This window comes from Salvelinus namaycush, chromosome 9, assembly GCF_016432855.1.
Source record: "Salvelinus namaycush isolate Seneca chromosome 9, SaNama_1.0, whole genome shotgun sequence".
Classification (NCBI taxonomy): Eukaryota; Metazoa; Chordata; class Actinopteri; order Salmoniformes; family Salmonidae; genus Salvelinus; species Salvelinus namaycush.
Genome location: NC_052315.1, coordinates 45,048,831 through 45,070,225, shown reverse-complemented (window position 1 = coordinate 45,070,225; position 21,395 = coordinate 45,048,831). Strand labels below are relative to the sequence as shown.

General features: G+C 42.3%; 1 protein-coding gene across 1 annotated transcript in view; it reads left to right on the top strand.

The window, feature by feature from the left end:
• The first annotated feature begins 4,137 nt into the window (after positions 1-4,137).
• The window catches only part of LOC120053289 (protein-methionine sulfoxide oxidase mical2b-like), an 81,750-nt gene continuing 64,492 nt past the window's right edge, over positions 4,138-21,395 (top strand). The window contains exons 1-4 of the mRNA XM_039000425.1: positions 4,138-4,340; positions 15,861-16,225; positions 17,952-18,159; positions 21,227-21,343. Of these exons, the coding sequence (XP_038856353.1) occupies positions 15,962-16,225; positions 17,952-18,159; positions 21,227-21,343 (589 nt within the window). The 5' untranslated portion in view covers positions 4,138-4,340; positions 15,861-15,961. The remainder of the gene's footprint in view (positions 4,341-15,860; positions 16,226-17,951; positions 18,160-21,226; positions 21,344-21,395) is intronic.

The window sequence follows — 21,395 nt, the reverse complement described above, 5'->3', positions numbered from 1 at the left end:
AGAAGATGAGCTTCTGAATAAATTGAATGTTTTTTTTTAGAAAAGGGGCCTTTTCTAGATCTAGAGAACAATGGGTTGAGGGTGAGAAAAACAGCACTTTTTTTGCTCTTGAAAAAATAAACTATAAGAGAAAATCTCTTTCTGCCTTAAATATTGACAATACCTTGTGTAAAGACCCTAAGCTCCTCTCTAACTTTGTGTATTCTTTCTATGAAAATCTGTATAAATCAAATTTTCATGGGATTGAATGTGAACATTTTATAAAACAGGGTCATGTTCCAATTATATTGGAGTTTTCTATAGGAGAGATTAGAGATGGTCTTAGATCTATGAAGAAGGGCAAAGTACCTGGAACAGATGGTCTTTTGTCTGCATCATCAAAAAACACATTGTCCGTCAACATCTCAATTTCTCTCAGCGATGAAAGAAAACAAAATCCATCTTTAATAACTGGCTCCAGCGTGACCTCTTTATTATTTGAAGGGTTTTATTGTCCAAAGCAGAGGGTCTGTCACGTTTTGTCTACCGTGCTCTATCCCTATTTGTAGCTGATCAAACCAGTAAGGATATCAACAACACTTTCCTAGACTTTATATGGAAAAATAAACAACGCAAACTTAAGAAGTCTGTAATATCAAACCAAAGAGCTGATGGCGGGCTTGAAGTACTAGATTTCCTTGATATCAACAATATCTGGATAAAAGGATGTATGCTTAGCTCTGAAACTATATGGTACTTCATTCCCTGTCATATTTTTATGAAATTGGGTGGTCTTCAATTTTTGTGGAAGTGCAACTATTCTCCAGCAAAATTACCCATCAAAACACAAATGAGATTACCCAGGCACTTCTGTGGAACAACAAAGATATTGTTGTTAAAAACAAGTCTTTGTTCTTTCCTAAGTTATTTGAAAGAGATATATTTGTGCTTGATTTATTTGACAAAGAAGGAAATATACTCTCTTCAAATCAAATCGAATTGTATTTGTCACATGCGCCGAATACAACATTTACATTTACATTTAAGTCATTTAGCATTTAGCAGACGCTCTTATCCAGAGCGACTTACAAGTACATACATTCATACCTTTTTTTGTACTGGCCCCCCGTGGGAAACGAACCCACAACCCTGGCGTTGCAAGCGCCATGCTCTACCAACTGAGCTACACGGGACTATACTACACAACAGGTGTAGTAGACCTTACAGTGAAAAGCTTACTTACAAGCACTTAACCAACAATGTAGTTTTAAGAAAAATAAGTGTTTGGTAAAAAAATAGAAAAGTAAAAAATAAAAATAACAAATAATTAAAGAGTAGCAGTAAAATAACAGTAGGGAGGCTATATACAGGGGGTACCGGTACAGAGTCAATGTGCGGGGGCACAGGTTAGTCGAGGTAATTGAGGTAATATGTACATGTAGGTAGAGTTAAAGTGACTATGCATAGATAATAACCAGAGACTAGCAGCAGCGTAAAAGAGGGGGCGGGGGGGCATCACTGCCATACCAGGCAGTGATGCAACCAGTCAGGATGCTCTCGATGTTGCAGCTGGAGAACCTTTTGAGGATCTGAGGACCCATGCCAAATCTTTTCAGTCTCCTGAGGGGGAATAGGCTTTGTCGTGCCCTCTTCACGACTGTCTTGGTGTGTTTGGACCATGATAGTTTGTTGGTGATGTGGACACCAAGGAACTTGAAGCTCTCAACCTGCTCCACTACAGCCCCGTCGATGAGAATGGGGGCGTACTCTGTCCTCCTTTTCCTGTAGTCCACAATCATCTCCTTTGTCTTGATCATGTTGAGGGAGAGGTTGTTATCCTGGCACCACACGGCCAGGTCTCTGACCTCCTCCCTATAGGTTGTCTCATCGTTGTCGGTGATCAAGCCAACCACTGTTGTGTCGTCAGCAAACTTAATGATGGTGTTGAAGTCGTGCCTGGGCATAGAGTCAAATCAAATCAAATTTTATTGGTCACATACACGTGTTTAGCAGATGTCATTGCGAGTGTAGCAAAACGCTTATGCTTCTAATTCCCGACAGTGAAGCAATATCTAACAAGCAATATCTAACAATTTCACAACAAATACCTAATACACACAATCTAAGTAAAGGTATGGAATGAGAATATATAAAAATGTGGATGAGTAATGTCAGAGCGGCATAGGCTAAGATGCAATAGATAGTATAGACATAGGTGAACAGGGAGTACAGGAGGGGACTGAGCACGCACCCCTCAGGTGCCCATGTGTTGAGGATCTGCGTGGCAGATGTGTTGTTACCTACCCTTACCACCTGGGGGCAGACCATCAGGAAGTCCAGGATCCAGTTGCAGAGGGAGGTGTTTAGTCCCAGGGTCCTTAGCTTAGTGATGAGCTTTGAGGGCTCTATGGTGTTGAACGCTGAGCTGTAGTCATTGTAGCATTTTCACGTAGGTGTTCCTTTTGTCCAAGTTGGAAAGGGCAGTGTGGAGTGCAATAGAGATAGCATCATCTGTGGATCTGTTCGGGCGGTATAGAAAGTTCTCAGAAACATATAACTTTCCAGTACATTATAAAGAATTGAATTCCATATGCAAAGCAATACTTTCAGGACTTACTCAATTAATGAAATCTCCTTTGTGTTTTGGAGAACATGTCAAGATTGATGCACAGTTTATGTTAGAAGGTTGCCCCCTGCTGGATAAGAAATATAATACATAATAATACATTCATAATGTTATTTTAATGTTATTTTATGTTTCTTCAGAGAAAATACATAAGGTGATGTCCTATGTTTTTTTGTTATTCATTTGTAATTTGACATTTTATAATAATAAAAATAAATTATATATTTTTATAATAATAATATTTGTAGCATATAACGCATAGAGCAGTGGGGGCTGGTGGGAGGAGCTATAGGAGAATGTGCTCATTGTAATGGTTGAAACAGAGTAAATGGAACGGTGTCAAACACATCAAAGATATAGACACCACATGCTTGACTCCGTTCCATTAACTCTGTTCCAGCCATTACAATGAGCCCATCCTCCTATAGTTCCTCCCACCAGCCGCCATTGGCAGAGAGAGAAGTTGACCATGTTGGCTGTGCTGTGCAAGTTGTTATGGATTTGCAATAGCACTTTTTGTCCTGTAGATGGACATGTAATCCTATTTTTCCACACGTACAGTCAAAGGCATATGATCAGTCTCGGATTCAGTTAGAAAATTCAACAACAAAAAAGTTTTTTTTGCTCAATAAAATTATCATAGAAAATATTTTTTTACAATATGTTTCCATAGGGCCTGTTTTCCAAATGTATGGGATAACTCACTCTTAAACACTCACAGAGGCCCCTTAGGCCCTGTCTTGAGATGTTTTATTTTTTATTTTATTTAACTTGGCAAGTCAGTTAATTAAAATAAAATTATTATTTACAAATACGGCCTACACCGGCCAAACCCGGACGACGCTGGGTCAATTGTGCGCCGCCCTACGGGACTCCCAATCACCGCCGGTTGTGATACAGCCTGGAGATGTGCTTATCATAGGATATTGTGGCAGGTTATAAATGTTAGCTCCTTGAACCTCTAGGTTCACTTTACTATGTGGCTGGTTTGTCATTCCGAAGCCCTAATTTGTTATGTCAGTGTGTGGAGGGTTTGCTCGCTCTCTGTAACTGAAGTCGTCCAAAAGCATAGCTTTTCTCAAGGCAATAAAATACCATGCAATGTGGAGAAGGGCGCGCGCGCGCGTGTGTGTGTGTGTGTGAGTGCGTTCTTATTATGTCTATCCTGTCTATTGACAATGACTCCTTGGAGTTAGCTATTTGGGCTGCCTTGGGCATCTATTGTCACATGTGTACCCACTGTGAAGACGGTCATGACAAATTGTGCAACTTCTTTATGTTAGACAACATAATGCATTAACTATTCCTCCATTTATTCTCAAATGCATTAGGTTCCAAAATGTTTTTAGAGGTCTACTTACAGGGAGAAAGTTGCTCACAGTTTATCGGAGGATTCGTTTGGCAGCAAATTTACGCTTCAAGGTTATCGCTCAGCTTCTCATTGGACGTCATTACTCCGTAGCACCTCCTCTAAAGACTTCGTCAGGCTTTATCCGGCTCCGGTTTGTCGGCTACAACTTCATAACATTTTCAATAGTCAACTGACTTAGGTAGAAGTTGGATACCTTGAAGTTTATTGCTCGGTGGAAACGTTGTTTATTCTGGATAAAACAAGGCGTTTTGATTAGGACAGCTGTCATTTTGAAGTTCGTTTCAATTGACACACAGATGTAAGTGAATGACAGTCTGTTTCTCATTTGAGCGTGAGTGTACGACTGACCGACTAACTATTCAGGTGAGCTTTTAACACTTTAAACATACATTGCTTGTGTGTTCTATTCAAGTTTAGCTCGTATTATTTCTGTTCAACGCGTGCAACTGAAATATTTATACATTTATTGGGAGATGCTATCGGATTCTGAATACTGAATAAATAGTGTTTGGTTACACAGTCCCAGTGGTGTAAAGTACTTAAGTAGTAATGCAAAGTCTTTTCACTGAAATAGTTTTTTGCGGTATCTGTACTTTATTTTTTTGACAACTGTTACTTTTACTCCACCGGATTCCTAAAGAAATTGTGTACTTTTTACTCCCATACATTTTTCCTGACACCCAAAAGTACTCGTTACATTTCAAATGTTCAGGCAGGACAGCAATATGGTCCAATTCACGCATTTATCAATATAACACATTGTCATCCCTACTGCCTCTGATCTGGCGGACTCCATAAACACAAATACGGGGGTTTGTAAATTATTTATGAGTGTTGGAGTGTGCCCCTGTCTGTCCGTAAAAAAAGAAATAATAATAAACAAAAGAATCGTGCCGTCTGGTTTGCTTAATATAAGAAGTTTGATGTAAAGCTTTTACTTTTTACTTTTACTCAAGTATGACAATTGAGTACTTTTTCCACCACTGCAGTCCTAGTTTAAAAAGATCATGCTCCATATTTTACAACAGGTGATGTGTGCATACTGGGGCCCTGCACTGTTATTGCAAAATCAAGTGTTTTCTATGGTGTATGTCTGATTATTTGAGACACTAAACTATTGAAATAGCCTACAGTCATCAATTTGCTCTGAGTAACTTCTTCAACATAGATAAGCTGTAACCAAGGCTGTCTTGACAACATGGTCTCAGAGAATTTTGTATTCTGTATATACATTTGAGACACTCCATTTAGCATATTTTATGTTTCATATGGCATGTATTAATTTGTGGATGTCCATCACATTACGAATTACAATTCCTATTATATGTTAAGAATTTGCCAAACATGATATGTTATGAATTCTAGCTAGGTGGCTAACGTTAGCTAGGTGGCTAAGTTTAAGAGTTAAGCCACAACTTGCCGTGGCCGGGAGTCCCATAGGACAGCGCACAATTGGCCCAGCGTTGTCTGGGTTAGGCCATGGGGGCTTTAATTGGCTCATCGGGCCCTAGTGACTCCTTATGGCGTGCCGGGTGCCTGCAGGCTGACCCCAGTCGACAGTTGAATGGTGTTTCCTCCGACATATGCTGAGCGCTTGTTGGCTGCTTTTACTTCACGGTTCGGGATGAGTTGGACCGAAGAATCTCAATTGAGTTGAGGTCGGGTGATTGTGGAGGCCAGGTCATCTGATGCAGCACTCCATCACTCTCTTTGGTCAAATAGTCCTTACACAGCCTGGAGGTGTGTTGGGTCATTGTCCTTTTGAAATACAAATGATAGTCCCACTAAGCGCAAATCAGATGGGATGGCGTATCGCTGCAGAATGCTGTGGTAGCCATGCTGTTTAAGTGTGCCTCGATTTCTAAAAAAATCACCAACAGTGTCACCAGCGAAGCACCCCCACACCATCCTCCATGCTTCACGGTGGGAACTACACATGCAGAGATCATCCGTTCACCTACTCTGCGTCTCACAAAGACACGGCGGTTGGAACCAAACCATCTCAAATTATATGACTGTATTCCAGGTGAAGATTTCCTGGGAGCATAACCATTTATAAAAACCTGGCTCTTACTGAATGTACAGTAGTTCCTGCCAATTTGACTTTAATCCTGAGCCCTCTCAATGGCCAAATGATTTTTTTCTATAAGGGCCTTATTCCCATTGTTAGAGCAGAGATGTTAATCTTCTACCTTTTTTCATGTGAGCTTTCCAGAATAATCTCTCCCTTCTTGCCCATGCAGGGGAGGGAAAAAAAACAGTTACACAAGGTCTCACTACTTCCTGTCACTTATAAGTGTCTTATAAGGGCTGTGCCTGCATATCAGCCCTGAGGCAAGACAAAAATACACCAGGAGCTAGTGGTGTCAGTGTCACTGTTGAACCGGATGGGTTTCTGTCAGAGGCCAATATATATTCTGGGAATGTTGACTGAGACCAAAATATTCATACAGAAAGAAGCATGTGAGCGGGAGACAGACGTTTTCCTTTGACAGTATTATTACTGTGATTGCTTGTGTGTTTTACTAGGTAACTTTTGGACATTGTATGTCGCAAAGCATACAGTGTATTCTGTATTCACATTTTGTCACGTTACAGCCTTATTCTAAAATGGATTCAATTGTTTTATAAATGCTCCTGAGTGGCGCAGCGGTCTAAGGCACTGCATCTCAGTGCAAGAGGCGTCACTTCAGGCCCTGGTTTGAACCCGGGCTGTATCACAACCGGCCGTAATCAGGAGTCCCATGGGGCGGCACACAATTGGACGAGCATCGTCCACGTTAGGGGAGGGTTTGGCTGGGGTAGAATAAAATTTGTTCTTAACTGACTTGCCTAGTTAAATAAAATAATCTACACTCAATACCCCATAATGACAAATCAAACTGTTTTTTAGAAATGTTTACAAATGTGATATTTCAGTTTTTCATAAGTATTCAGACTCTTTACTCAGTACTTTGAAGCACCTTTGGCAGTGATTACAGCCTTGAGTCTTCTTGGTATGATGCTACAAGCTTGGCACACCTGTATTTGGGGAGTTTCTCCCATTCTATGCAGATGCTTTCAAGCTCTGTCAGGTTGGATGGGGAGCATTGCTGCACAGCTATTTTCAGGTCTCTCCAGAGATGTTCAAGTCCGGGCTCTGGCTGAGCCACTCAAGGACATTCAGAAACTTGTCCTGAAGCCACTCCTGTGTTGTCTTGGCTGTGTGTAGTCGTTGTCCTGTTTTGAAGGTGAACTTTTGCCCCAGTCTGAGGTCCTGAGTGCTCTGAAGTAGGTTTTCATCAAGGATCTCTCTGTACTTTGCTCCGTTCATCTTTCCCTCGATCCTGACAAGTCTCCAAGTACCTGCCGCTAAAAAACATCCCCAAAGCATGATGCTGCCGCCACCATGCTTCACCGTAGGGATGGTGTCAGGTTTCCTCCAGACATGACGCTTGGCATTCAGGCCAAAGAATCTTGATTTCATCAGACCAGAGAATCGTGTCTGCCAAAAGGCCCCTAAAGACTCAAACTCCACGTGGGCTGTCATGTGCCTTTTACTGAGGAGTAGCTTCCGTCTGGCCATTACCATAAATGCCTGATTGTTGGAGTGCTGCAGAGATGGTTGTCCTTCTCGAAGGTTCTCAGAGAGGAGTCGGAGAGGTGCGTGGGGCTTTCTTAATCGACATCAACGTCATCAGCACCCAGGGAGCAGTTGTTGGGGGTTAACTGCCTTGCTCAAGGGTAGAACAGCAGACTTTTTTTTTTTTTACCATGCCAACTCGGGGATTCGGACCAGTAACCATTCTGTTACTGGTCCAACCCTATTAATCGCTAGGCTACCTGCCGCCCCTATAGCCAGTCCTCCATGAAAGAAATTCAGTACATCCTTCTGTTGGCTAAATATGTGTCCAGGAAATAGCCCCTCTGTGTGGTTTATTCCCTTAAAAAAAGATCTGGATTAGTTAGACCATTCCTGGTGAACAAGCAAACCATTAGGATACAGCAGTTCTAATGGCTTCAATATCATGGTCTCTAATGGTTTTCAATGGTAAGTCCCAAACACACACAGTATAGTGATTGGCATTGGTATTGGGTTGGGTTTAATGGTAAATGGTAAAGCGTTAGGTTGCTAAAAAGAGGACACACTGAATTGCTTTCATGGAGAACTAGCTTGACTTGTGAGGATGACCACACCATTTATTTTCATCATGAGCAAAAGCTATTGGTTTTCTACCCAAAGTTGCAAATAAAATGTTGTGATCCATTTAAAGCTGCAGTATGTAACTTTTTGGGCGACCTGACCAAACTCACATTACAATGTGAGTTATAGAGCTATCAGTCTCATTGAAAGCAAGTATAAGAAGCGGTAGATCTGTGCTATGTGCGCTTTTCTATGCTTCCCGTTTTTAAGTTTTGTTTTTGCATCTTTTACTTTCAGTTTTGTACACCAGCTGAAAATACAATATCTTTGGTTATTGACAATATATTTCAGTGGTTTAGATGGTACAATGATTCTCTATACTATACTTGCTTGTTTTGTAACATAAACTGAAATGACAAATCAAATCAGATGTTATTTGTCACATGTGCCAAATACAACAGGTGAAGTGCTTACTTACAAGACCTTAACCAACAATGTAGTTTTAAGAAAAAATGTGTTAAAGTATGTACTAAGTAAACAAATACAAAAGAAAAATAATTAGACAGTAACGATGCTATATACAGGGGGTACCGGTACAGAGTCAATGTGCGGGGGCACAGGTTAGTCCAGGTATTTGAGGTAATATGTAGGTAGAGTTAAAGTGACTATGCATAGATAATAAACAGAGTAGCAGCAGTGTAAAAATGTGAGGGGGGGGGTGTCAATGCAAATAGCCTGGGTTGCCATTTTACTAGATGTTCAGGAGTCTTGTGGTTTGGGGGTAGAAGCTAAGAAGCCTTTTGGACCTAGACTTGGCGCTCCAGTACCGTTGCCGTGTGGCAGCGGAGAGAACAGTCTATGACTAGGGCGGCTGGAGCCTTTGGACATTTTTAGGGCTTTGCTCTGTCACCGCTTGCCATAGAGGTCCTGGATGGCAGAAGCTTGGCCCCAGTGATGTACAGGGCCGTACGCACTACCCTCTGTAGTGCCTTGCAGTCGAAGGCCGAGCAGTTGCCATACCAGGCAGTGATGCAACCAGTCAGGATGCTCTCGATGGTGCAGCTGTAGAACTTTTTGAGGATCTGAGAACCAATGCCAAATCTTTTCAGTCTCCTGAGGGGGAAAAAGGCGTTGTCGTGCCCTCTTCACGACTGTCTTGGTGTTTGGACCGTGACAGTTTGTTGGTGATGTGGACACCAAGGAACTTGAAGCTCTCAACCTGCTTCACTACAGCCCCATCGATGAGAATGGGGTTGTGCTCGGCCCTCCTTTTCTTGTAGTCCACAATCATCTCCATTGTCTTGATCACATTGAGGGAGAGGTTGTTATCCTGGCACCACACTGCCAGGTGTCTGACCTCCTCCCTATAGGCTGTCTCGTCATTGTCGGTCATCAGGCCTACCACTGTTGTGTCATCGGCAAACTTAAAGATGGTGTTGGAGTCATGCAGTTGTGGGTGAACAGGGAGTACAGGGGGGACTGAGTACACAATCCTGAGCGGTCCCTGTGTTGAGGATCAGTGTGGCCGATGTTGTTACCTACCCTTACCACCTGGGGGTGGCCCGTCAGGAAGTCCAGGATCCAGTTGCAGAGGTAGGTGGTTAGTCCCAGGGTCCTTAGCTTAGTGATGGGCTTTGAGGGTGCTGTAGTGTTGAACGCTGAGCTGTAGTCAATGAATAGCATTCTCACATAGGTGTTCCTTTTGTCCAGGTGGGAAAGGGCAGTGTGGAGTGCAATGGAGATTGCATCATCTGTGGATCTGTTGGGGCGGTATGCAAATTGAAGTGGGTCTAGGGTTTCTGGGATAATGCTATTGATGTGAGCCATGACCAGCCATTCAAAGCACTTGACTACAAGTGTGAGTGCTACGGGTCTGTAGTCATTTAGACAGGTTACCTTGGTGTTCTTGGGCACAAGGACTATGGTGGTCTGCTTGAAACATGTTGGTATTACAGACTCGTTCAGGGACAGGTTGAAAATGTCAGTGAAGACACTTACCAGTTGGTCTGCTCAGAGAACACGTCCTGGTAATCCTTTCGGCCCTTACTCACACAGTCATCCGGAAACAGCTGGTGCTCTCATGCATGCTTCAGTGTTGCTTGCCTCGAAGCGGACATGGAAGTAATTTAGCTCGTCGTGTCACTGTGTAGCTCACAGCTGTGCTTCCCTTTGTAGTCCATAATAGTTTACAAGCCCTGCCACATCCGACGAGCATCGGAACCGGTGTAGTAGGATTCAATCTTAGTCCTGTATTGATGCTTTGCCTGTTTGATGGATCGTTGGAGGGCATAGCGGGATTTCTTATAATTGTCCGGGTAAGAGTCCTGCTCTTTGAAAGCGGCAGCTCTACCCTTTAGCTCAGTGCTGATATAGCCCAACCAGAAGCCATGGATTACAGGCAATGTACGTACGGTCACTGTGGGGACATCGTCATCGATGCACTTATTGATGAAGCCAGTGACTGATGTAGTGTACTCCTCAATGCCATCGGAAGAATCCCGGAACATATTCCAGTCTGTGCTAGCAAAACAGTCCTACAGCTTAGCATCTGCGTCATCTGACCACTTCCGTATTGAGCGAGTAAGCAGGAATCCGGAGGATAGAGTTATGGTCAGATTTGCCAAATGGAGGGTCAGGGAGAGCTTTGTACGGAGTGTGCTAAGCTGCCAACAAGGCAGAGGGTGGCTACTTTGAAGTATCTAAAATATATTTTGATGTAACACTTTTTTTGTTGTTGTTGGTTACTACATGATTCCATATGTTACTTCATAGTTTTGATGTTTTCACTATTATTCTACAATGTAGAAAATAGTCAAAATAAAGAAAACCCTTGAATGAGTAGGTGTGTCCAAACATGACTGTACATTCCCAGGTCATTTAAGGCTAACGTTTGAAACTGTCCATTGGGCAGACAGACGGGGGGCCATGTCAAGCAGGAAGTTTTCTCTGATAAAGTTAACTGCTTAATCTGGTAAATGCTAATCAATTAAGAGGACTGTGACTGAGTCAGACCATGATCTTCAATGGATTGTTCTGTATTATTTTCATGATGAATCTAAGTTAGAATATTATTAATTCGATTTCATTTCTGACTGCAATGCTATTTTTTTGGTCAAGTTAGGTTATGTCCTTTTCTGATTGGACGAAAGGATCACAACTGGCCTGAATAATAGGATTATATTTCATAATGGGATTATATTTCATAATGGCCTTAGGCCTTCTCTGTTTGTGTTCCTTCTCTTTCACCTCGAACAAACAGTCCCGTCTGTCCTGAATCAGGTCAATATTTCTCTGACATTCCTACAGTGGATGTTTCCTGCCTCAGAGGAAACGGAGCGTGCTGGAGATAATCAGCATCATATTTAAACCTGCATGTCACCAGCCAACCGCTTTAAATTCCCATTCACCACACCACCACTCTGACACGCCTAAAACCTTAACGCTTAGTGTGAGACCATTGGATCTTCCCTCAGAAAAGCAATGTGCTATGCTCCAGACTGTGTCTGATATTATGATATTCTCATTGCCTGTACTCTACAAAGATCTGTTTACACAGGCTGTAGTGGTATGAAGAGAAGTCTTTGTGAATCTCTTTAATTGGTACTCTGAGCCAGTGAGCCACGTTTTTCAAAGGTGTTGCTGGCACACAGTCTGTCTGGCCAGGCACTTGTCGGCTCTCCTTTGATTCATGTCTCACAATGAGAAGGCACAACTTTCTCTGCTTCGTACTGTGCCTGCTGGACAGACAGCACTGTTCTGTTCTTGACATTAACCCTCTGTGGTACTCCCTATGTGGTACTACAGCAAACTCATTTTGCTTTGTCTCCAATTAAACTCAAATTTTTTATTATTTTTAAACGCGTTTGAGGGAATGTCTTACAGTAAAGATTTTTAGGTCATAATATTTGACTTTCGGTAGTCCTGGCTGTTACAGAAATTAAACCCTTCCTGTTGTAACTGATACCCATGTCTTGTCTGTGCATTGTACTCCTTGGTTACCTGGATGTGTATACTCTATCCCCTACCTAAGGCAATGTCCATGTAACCTACACTGAGTGTACAAAACATTAAGAACACCTGCTCTTTCCATGACATTGAGTGACCAGGTGAAGCTACTATCCCTTATTGATGTAACTTATTAAATCCACTTCAATCAGTGTAGATGAAGGGGAGGAGACTGGTTTAAGAGGTCTTAAGCCTTGAGACATTGATTGTGTGAATGAGCAAGACAAAAAATGTAAGTGCCTTTGAACGGTGTGTGGTGGTAAGTGCCAGGTGCACAGGTTTGTGTCAACCACAGCAGCATTGCAGTTCTTTTCACGCTCAACAGTTTGCCGTTTGTATCAAGAATGGTCCACCATTCTTACTCCGTAGACCTGTCGTCAAAGAGCTCCAGTCAAGGCTTGGTGAAATGCTAAGAAATTGTGACCTGTGTCTTTCCAAGGAAACTAGTCCTAGACTTGGCAGCACATATAACCCTGCTGGGTCCTGGAGTCTCTGCTCCATCACACCACTGCCCATGAGTCTCTGTGGAGGCTAGTGGTTTTTCTGCTCCCTGTTGATAGACTAGACCGGGCTTATTTCTGGAATCTGATTCTTTTGATCAACGGTGCTTTCTACTCTTTGTCCACTAAGGTCTCTCAAGATGAATCTCTCTCTGGATAAGCTATGTTCTCTCAAGAGTCAATGGACCTCTGTTAAGTTGTTGTTGTTGTTATGTCGTGGTTGTTTTTGCATTGAACATGAGCTGGACATTGTGCTACATGTTGACATGTTCACACGCCACACAGGACAGTTACTGAAATAGAATAGTGTCTTTGTTCCAGTAATGTGAAATCCTTTGGACAGTGGTTAGACTATATGAATGACAGAGGGAGGCAGCTATTTCCCCTGAGTGCATGTCTAATTAGAAATGCAGGGACTTCAGTGGAAATAGAAAAATGTCTTGTTTTTCCTGTACTCAATTTAAAACTGTTTCTGTAAATAGAGGCAGATTGTGGGTGCGATATCATGCTAGGCACTTTGTGCAAATTCCCACAATGCACAGTGCTACAATCGGTTATATATAGATTAGGCCGCGAACACTTCCATAGCACACTGAGTCCCTGGAAGTGTGTGAGTTACTGTGTGTTTTTCAATATGCTAGAGCAGCTGTCTTTCAATGCTAGAGACTCAGTGTTAGATTAGATGTTGTTGCTATCTGCCGAATGTGATTACGTATGAGAGATGACACCCCTTCTGGTCCACTAAAAGCAGAGGGGAGCTACTGTGGACTGGCAGGCCTCAGCCACTGCAGCCAGACTTCTCACTTGTTCAGGTTGCATTCTGCACATAGCCTTTCCACTATTGAAGGAGCTCCTGTTTCGGGCCTCATGGAAAATGCTTTCTCTCTCCTCTCTGGAGAAGAGTTGCCACTACTATAGTGCTTTGATGGTATTGGGATTTTGTCAAGTTCCTTCGACACATCCAGGTTTACATTCCAATTTCCATGAAGGGTAGAGAAGTCATTGTTGAGAGAATGTATTATACAAGGTCATTGAATAATATATTTGGTTTCCTTAGATACATTCTGACTACATCCTTTACAATATGCTGCTTGAAATTGGTGGTCCTTTAACTATGGAGATGCGCACAGAGGATAAACTACTGAATGATGGCTAGTTGAATGGCTGTCTAGTGAAACTATTATTGACACAGGTAATGGGAGAGGCTGCAGACAGGAAATTGTGTAGGGTACACTGGTGTTGTAATGAGGAAAGATCCCTTGTCTTATCCTTGGGCTTTTTTAATGGTTTCAGAGCTGTCATTATGAGCTGATGAATATCTCCAGCTATGCAAATTAGGTGTATTTTAGAGGATTTATGCAAATTCATCCTGATGCTTGAAACAGGCTGTACTATTTCAAGTTTTCCTGTTTCTCTGTAACTGCTCAGTGGAAATTTTGGTTTACAACTTTATAGTGCATTCGGAAAGTATTCAGACCCCTTCCCTTTTACCACATCTCGTTACGTTACAGCCTTATTCTAGGTTGGATTAAATAGTTTTTTCCCCTTCATCAATCTACACACAATACCCCATACTGACAAAGCAAAAACAGATTTTTAGAATTTTTTGCAAATGTATTGCAAACCGGAAATATCACATTTACATAAGGTGCTTCAACAAAGTACTCAGTACTTTGTTGAAGCACCTTTGGCAGCGATTACAGCCTCGAGTGTTCTTGGGCATGATGCTACAAGCTTAGCACACCTGTATTTCAGGAGTTTCTCCCATTCTTCTCTGCAGATCCTCTCTAGCTTTGTCAGGTTGGATGTGGAGTGTTGCTGCACAGCTATTTTCAGGTCTCTCCAGAAACATTCCATCGGGTTCAAGTCCAGGCTCTGGCTGGGCCACTCAAGGACGTTCAGAGACTTGTCCCGATGCCACTTGTGTTGTCTTGGCTGTGTGCTTAGGGTCATTGAAAGGTGAACCCCAGTCTGAGGTCCTGAGCATTCTGGAGCAGGTTTTCATCAAGGATCTCCCTGTACTTAGCTCTGTTCATCTTTCCCTCGATCCTGACTAGTCTCCCAGTCCCTGCCACTGAAAACATCCCAACAGCATGATGCTGCCACCATCATGCTTTACCGTAGGGATGGTTCCAGGTTTATTCCAGACGTGACGCTTGGCATCCAGGCCAGAGTTCAATCTTGGTTTCATTAGACCAGAGAATCTTGTTTCTCATGGTCAGTCTTTTTGGTGCATTTTGCAAACTCCAAGCGGGCTGTCATGTGACTTACTGAGGAGTGGCTTCCGTCTGGACACTCTACCATAAAGGCCTGATTGGTGGAGTGCTGCAGAGATGGTTGCCCTTCTGGAAGGTTCTCCCATCTCCACAGAGGAGCTCTGGAGCTCTGTCAGTGACCATCGGGTTGTTGGTCATCTCCCTGACCAAGGCCCTTCTCCCCCTATTGCTCAATTTGTCCGGGCGGACAGCTCTAGGAAGAATCTTGGTGGTTCCAAACTTCTTGCATTTAAGAATGATGGAGGCCACTGTGATCTTGGGGACCTTCAATGTTGCAGAAGTTTTTTGGTACCCTTCCCCAGATGTGTGCCTCGACACAATCCTGTCTCGGAGCTCTGCGGACAATTCCTTCGACCTCATGGCTTGGTTTTTGCTCTGACATGCACTGTCAACTATGGGACCTTATATAGACAGGTGTTTGCCTTTCCAAATCATGTCCAATCAATTGAATTTACCACAGGTGGACTCCCAATGAAGTTGTAGAAACATCTCAAGGATGATCAATGGAAACCGAATGCACCCGAGCTCAATTTTGAGTCTCATAGCAAGGGGTCTGAATACTTATGTAAATCAGGTATTTGTGTTGATTGATGAGGAAAAGTAAATTATTGAATCCATTTTATACTAAGGATGTAACGTAAAAAAGGAATGGGTTTGAATACTTTTCGAATGCACTATATATCAAGGAGTGCATGTAGGGTCAATGTTGAGCCTCAGACATTCCGTACAGTTATAATGTGACCTTGTTTTCATTTTAAACATTTGCAGTAACGCATCATGCTACAGTGTGCTAATTAATATTTGTGAACTTGTTAAGCAAAGTAATTTGTCATTTCAGTAATAGTTTTAATGTTTAAGTGCTATTAATTACTGGGAGACCATTTCACAGAGAAAATGTCTTGATGATTTTTGCCCGTAGTACCACAGTCTGAGTACAGAGTGATACTGTAATAAAATCCAATGCCATTTTCTTTTCCAGAACCCGGTGAGATGGCAGTCGGATCCTAGTCTAACTAAGCCTGTGAGCAGCTGGAGACAGAGCGAGGGAGTGACGGACAGATCGAGTCTCCAAAACAGAAGATGGGTGAAAAGGATGATGAGAGGAGCGCCCAGGCAGGGCAGCTCTTTGAGAACTTTGTCCAGGCGTCCACATGTAAGGGCACTCTGCAGGCCTTTAGTATCCTATGCAGGCAGATGGATCTGGACCCGCTGGACTACAGGAACTTCTACAGCAACCTCAAAGCCACGGTCACCAATTGGAAGGCCAAGGCCCTCTGGACCAAACTGGACAAAAGAGCCGGCCACAAGGAGTACAAGAAAGCCAAAGCCTGTGAGGGCACCAGGGTAAGAAGTCAGTCAAGCTATCACAGTAATGCAAATGCACAAGTCAGACTCACATCTATGTGGCAGATAGTACATAGGTTGGAAGTCATTTAGATTTGATACAAGAAATAAAGCATCTAGACATAAGGAACAACCTTTAAATGAACAAACCCTGTATTTGCCATTGGGCAGACCTCCCACATTGGGATTGAATAGATCATGTCCATGTTAATATCCCATATCTGCATAAAGACTGATTCATAGATGGTTGGTTTTGATTTATAACTTTCCTGGGTCACATTTTATTTAGATAGTCCCTTATAGATCTTCAGATGGTCATACTATCAACAAAGTGTCTGTTGATAAGAAAATGCTTGCTAAGGTTACGCTTAGGTTTAGAATAAAGGTTAGGGTTAGTAGATAGTTTGTTTAAATGTTACTGAACATCTACTGAACCAAGGCCGGTTTACCAAACGGGCCCCCCCAGATAGCATATGAATACGAGGGTTGGGTGCCCCGGAGGTAGGTGCCCCAGGGCCCCAAATGCGGTAGTCGAGCCCTGTACTAAACATCTACAAACCATCTACTTGGGACTATCCAAATAAAGTGTTAACATTTCCTGTGTCAGATGTAGGTGATCACCGTCAGATGGAATAGGCTACTTTGTATTAAAGGCCCAGTGCAGTCAAACTTTATTTTTCTGTTTTTTATATATTATTTCATAGCTGGAATAATACTATGAAATTGTGAAAAATATGATGCCCTTTCAACATGCTGTTTGAAAAGACCATCCTGGATGGAGTTTTGGCCTGCCTGGTGAGATATTTATCAACAGGTGGTAAATTGGTTAATATACCAATAAGAAAGGCCTAACTATTCAAATAGCCCACAGGGAAATCTTCCATCCCCCTGTGTAGATTTGTAACAGTCTGTAAAATGGAAGTGTAGATAAATGTGTTATGTCTCTCCATACTACAGTGTATGTCCCTCCGTACAGCGTAGAACAGAAGCACATATAACTGTGTTCTATTTATTTATATGGTTTACAGTATGTTAGAGTACTAGCTGTACAGTAACTTCATAATATGACTTCTCTTTCATGGTAATGTTGTGATGCAGGTGAAACAGAGCGTTTCTTTCTTATCGTGTTTCACTGTCTTGAGATGTGATATCCCTGCACACCCAGCTGGTAGATGCTTGTGAACAATGTGGAGAAATGAAAAGCTACGCTGCACACGTCTATGTGAACATTTTAAACAAAGCATGATTAAACCTCCTCACATATGAAACCTACCAAAATACATTCTGTTGTGAGATTTGCTGATTTTGCAATGTATTGGAACAAAGAAGGCAGACTGTTAAAAAAAATATATATAATTATGCCCATCTTTATATCCACTTTTTTTCTAGCATGTTTAGCATAGGGGCAATTCCATGTTAACAGAATGGTGCTGAGACTCAGATTTTTCACTTTAAAATGATTGCCAGACAAAATACATTGTTTGGAATACTGTTGCATGGTTTGTTTAACTTTACAGAGGTTGCAATACAATATAACTTATATAGAAGAGGTGAACGCCTTCGATGTAGCTGATCACATTTTCTGTAGTCACACTTCATTTCACCTTTGCAACAATTTACCTTGGTTGTGTTTTAATTACAGTTTCTACTGTATACTGATGTCGCCCTTGTTCTCCTCCGCCCCCCCCCCCCCCCCCCCCCCCCCCCCCCCCCCCCCCCCGCCCAGTCTTTGATCATTGGAGGAGGGCCCTGTGGCCTGCGCACAGCCATAGAGCTGGCTCTGCTGGGGGCCAAGGTGGTGGTGATTGAGAAGAGGGACACCTTCTCCAGAAACAACGTGCTCCACCTGTGGCCCTACACCATCCATGACCTCAGGGGCCTCGGGGCCAAGAAGTTCTATGGCAAATTTTGTGCCGGAGCCATAGACCACATCAGTAAGTTTCATACTTTTCGTAATGCCATTCTTATCTCATTGGGAAGTATGTTAAGTAATATTATTCTTCCTTGTTTTGGTGTTCTGTTGGGGAAAACAGACTAAGGTATTTTTCAGATGGTAACATTGTTACATGATCTGTCCATCTGTCACTCCCATGTTGTTTAGTTAGATTTTCAATATACAGTACCAGTCAAAAAAAGGTTTCGACACCTACTCATTCAATTGTTTTTCTTTATTTTTACTATTTTCTACATTGTAGAATAATAGTGAAGACATCAAAACTATGAAATAACACATATAGAATCATGTAGTAACCAATAAAGTGTTAAACAAATCTAAATATATTTTTCAAAGTAGCCACGCTTTGCCTTGATGACAGCTTTGCACACTTGGCATTCTCTCAATCAGCTTCACCTGGAATGCTTTTTCAACAGTATTGAAGGAGTTCACACACATGCTGAGCACTTGTTGGCTGCTTTTCCTTCACTCTGCAGTCCAACTCATCCCAAACCATCCCTAGTGTCGCAGTGGTCTAAGGCACTGCATCTCAATGCTAGAGGCTTCACTACAGACACCCTGGTTTGAATCCAGGCTGTATCACAACCGGCTGTGATTGGGAGTCCTATAGGGCGGCGCACAATTGGCCCAGCATAGTCTGGGTTTGGCCGGTGTAGGCTGTCATCGTTAAGAATAATTTGTTCTTAACTGACTTGTCTAGTTAAATAAAGGTGTGTGTTTAAAATTAAAAATGGAGGTTGGGTGATTGTGGAGGCCAGGTCCTCTGATGCAGCACTCATCACTCCTTCTTGGTCAAATAGCCCTTACACAGTCTAGAGGTGTGTTGGGTCATTGTCCTGTTAAAAAGCAAATGATAGTCCTATAAAGTGTAAACTAGATGGAATGGCGTATCGCAGCAGAATGCTGTGGTAGCCATGCTGGTTAAGTGTGCCTTGAATTCGAAATAAATCACTGACGGTGTCACAAGCAAAGCACCGTCACACCACCTCCTCCATGCTTCACGGTGGGAACCACACATGCGGAGATCATCCGTTCACCTACTCTGCGTCTCACAAAGACGTGCGGTTGGAATCAAAAATCTCACATTTGGATTTCCACCGGTCTAATGTCCATTGCTCGTGTTTCTTGGCTGAAGCAAGTCTTATTGGTGTTCTTTGTAGTGGTTTCTTTGCAGCAATTTGACCATGAAGGCCTGGTTCACGCAGTCTCCTCTGAACAGTTGTTGATGTCTGTTACTTGAACTCTGTGAAGCATTTATTTGGGCTGCAATTTCTGAGGCTGGTAACTCTAAGGAACTTAACAACTGCAGCAGAGTTAACTCGGGGTCTTCCTTTCCTGTGGTGGTGTCATGAGAGCCAGTTTCATTATAGCTCTTGATGGTTTTTGCGACAGTTCTTGAAATTTTCCGCATTGACTGACCTTCATGTCATAAAGTACTGATGGACTGTCATTTCTCTCTGCTTATTTGAGCTGTTCTTGCCATAACATGGACTTGGTCTTTTAACAAATAGAGCAATCTTCTGTATACCACCCCTACCTTGTCACAAGACAACTGATTGGCTCAAACACATTAAGAAGGAAAGAAATTCCTCAAATTAACAAGGCACACGTGTTAATTGAAATGCATTCCAGGTGACTACCTCATGAAGCTGGTTGAGAGAATGCCAGGAGTGTGCAAAGGGTGGCTACTTTGAAGAATCTAAAACATGAAATATATTTTGTTTAACTTTCTTTTTTTTTTTTTTTACTACATGATTTCATAGTTTGGATGTCCCTATTATTCTACAGCATAGTAAATATAGAGAAAAACTGTTGGAGTAGGTGTGTCCAAACTTTTGACTGGTACTGTACATCCAGGTCGCTCTGCCGAGAGATCTGATGATTGTGTGAGAGAGTTATACATCTCCCTGCTACTTCCTTGCCTTAGATAACATGCAAAGTGGAGGAGCCCATAAATGCAAATGCTGTGTGTTTTTCAAACCACTGCTGCCAGATAGTAACCTTCTGGTGTCCTTTATCCTCACATTAACTTATGAAGTTGAAAACAGACTTACCAGCTGCTAGCTAGCTCCACCTATACCTCAGAATGGAATCCGTCATGTGGCATTTCACTAACCATGTCTCTAAGCCTAGCAAGGCCACAGGTTATTGGAGATTGTGTGTTGATGGATATGTGTTGTTAAAGCCCCCATGCAGTTTTTTTTTAATGATCACTATGTCTAACAAGTCACTGTTTATTTCATGGAAATAACACCAAAAATATTTTTTATCATTTATTTCCCTGAGCCTCATTTTGCCATTGAAATGCTCAGTCTGATTGTGCGTGCGTGTCGATACAAATGTAATCCAAATTTACATAAAAGGCCCTGATTGGCGGTGATGGGTACTGACTTCTAAACTTGAAATATCCTTATTCATGTTACTAAGGGAGAGAGGGTAATGCAGAAAGTTTACATTCTGTCAGAACATGTTATTGTTAGATATTAGGTATCCTATGGAGAGAAGGGCCACAGTCTGGTTTCAGTCAACAGATAAGGTAGGACAGCTGTGCAATGGGGAGGAGTGAGGAATTTGGGCTGAGGTCAGGTCAGATGAAGTGAGAAAGAACAGGCTTCCCCTTAAATCCTGTCTAGCAACGGATGTATTGGTTGTCCAGATGTGTAAGGCTTTGTCAGAGGCAGCTGTGATACCCAGTTGGTGAATAAACTTGGTTTGAGCTTTACTATCCGTTCGTGAGCTTATTTCAAATCTAACAGCGGATAGGATCATTTAGACTCTAGAGCCTACCCTTCTTACGCCTTCAAAGTAGGAGGATGCATATGCAAATAAAAGATGATGGTGATGATGATGGTCAGAATGATCAGCTCAGATTGATGTGATATGATCTGGGCCAAAAACTCCCTCCCACCTGAACAGGATGTTTTTTTTCAAACTGCTCTACACAAAAAGGCCTTTTTTCATAATGGGCAAATACTGTATCAGTAAAATCACTTTTTAAATAAAACTGCACTGCCACTTTAAATATACCTGATCTGTTTGTCATGAAGGTATTCGCCAGCTCCAGCTCATGCTGCTGAAGGTCTCCCTCATCGTGGGAGTGGAGGTCCATGTCAACGTGGAGTTTGTTAACCTGCTGGAACCACCGGACAACCAGGAGAATGAAGGTAACTTTCTTCTTTTTTTTTTAATTCAGCTTTCTGTCCCTACACTTTTGAA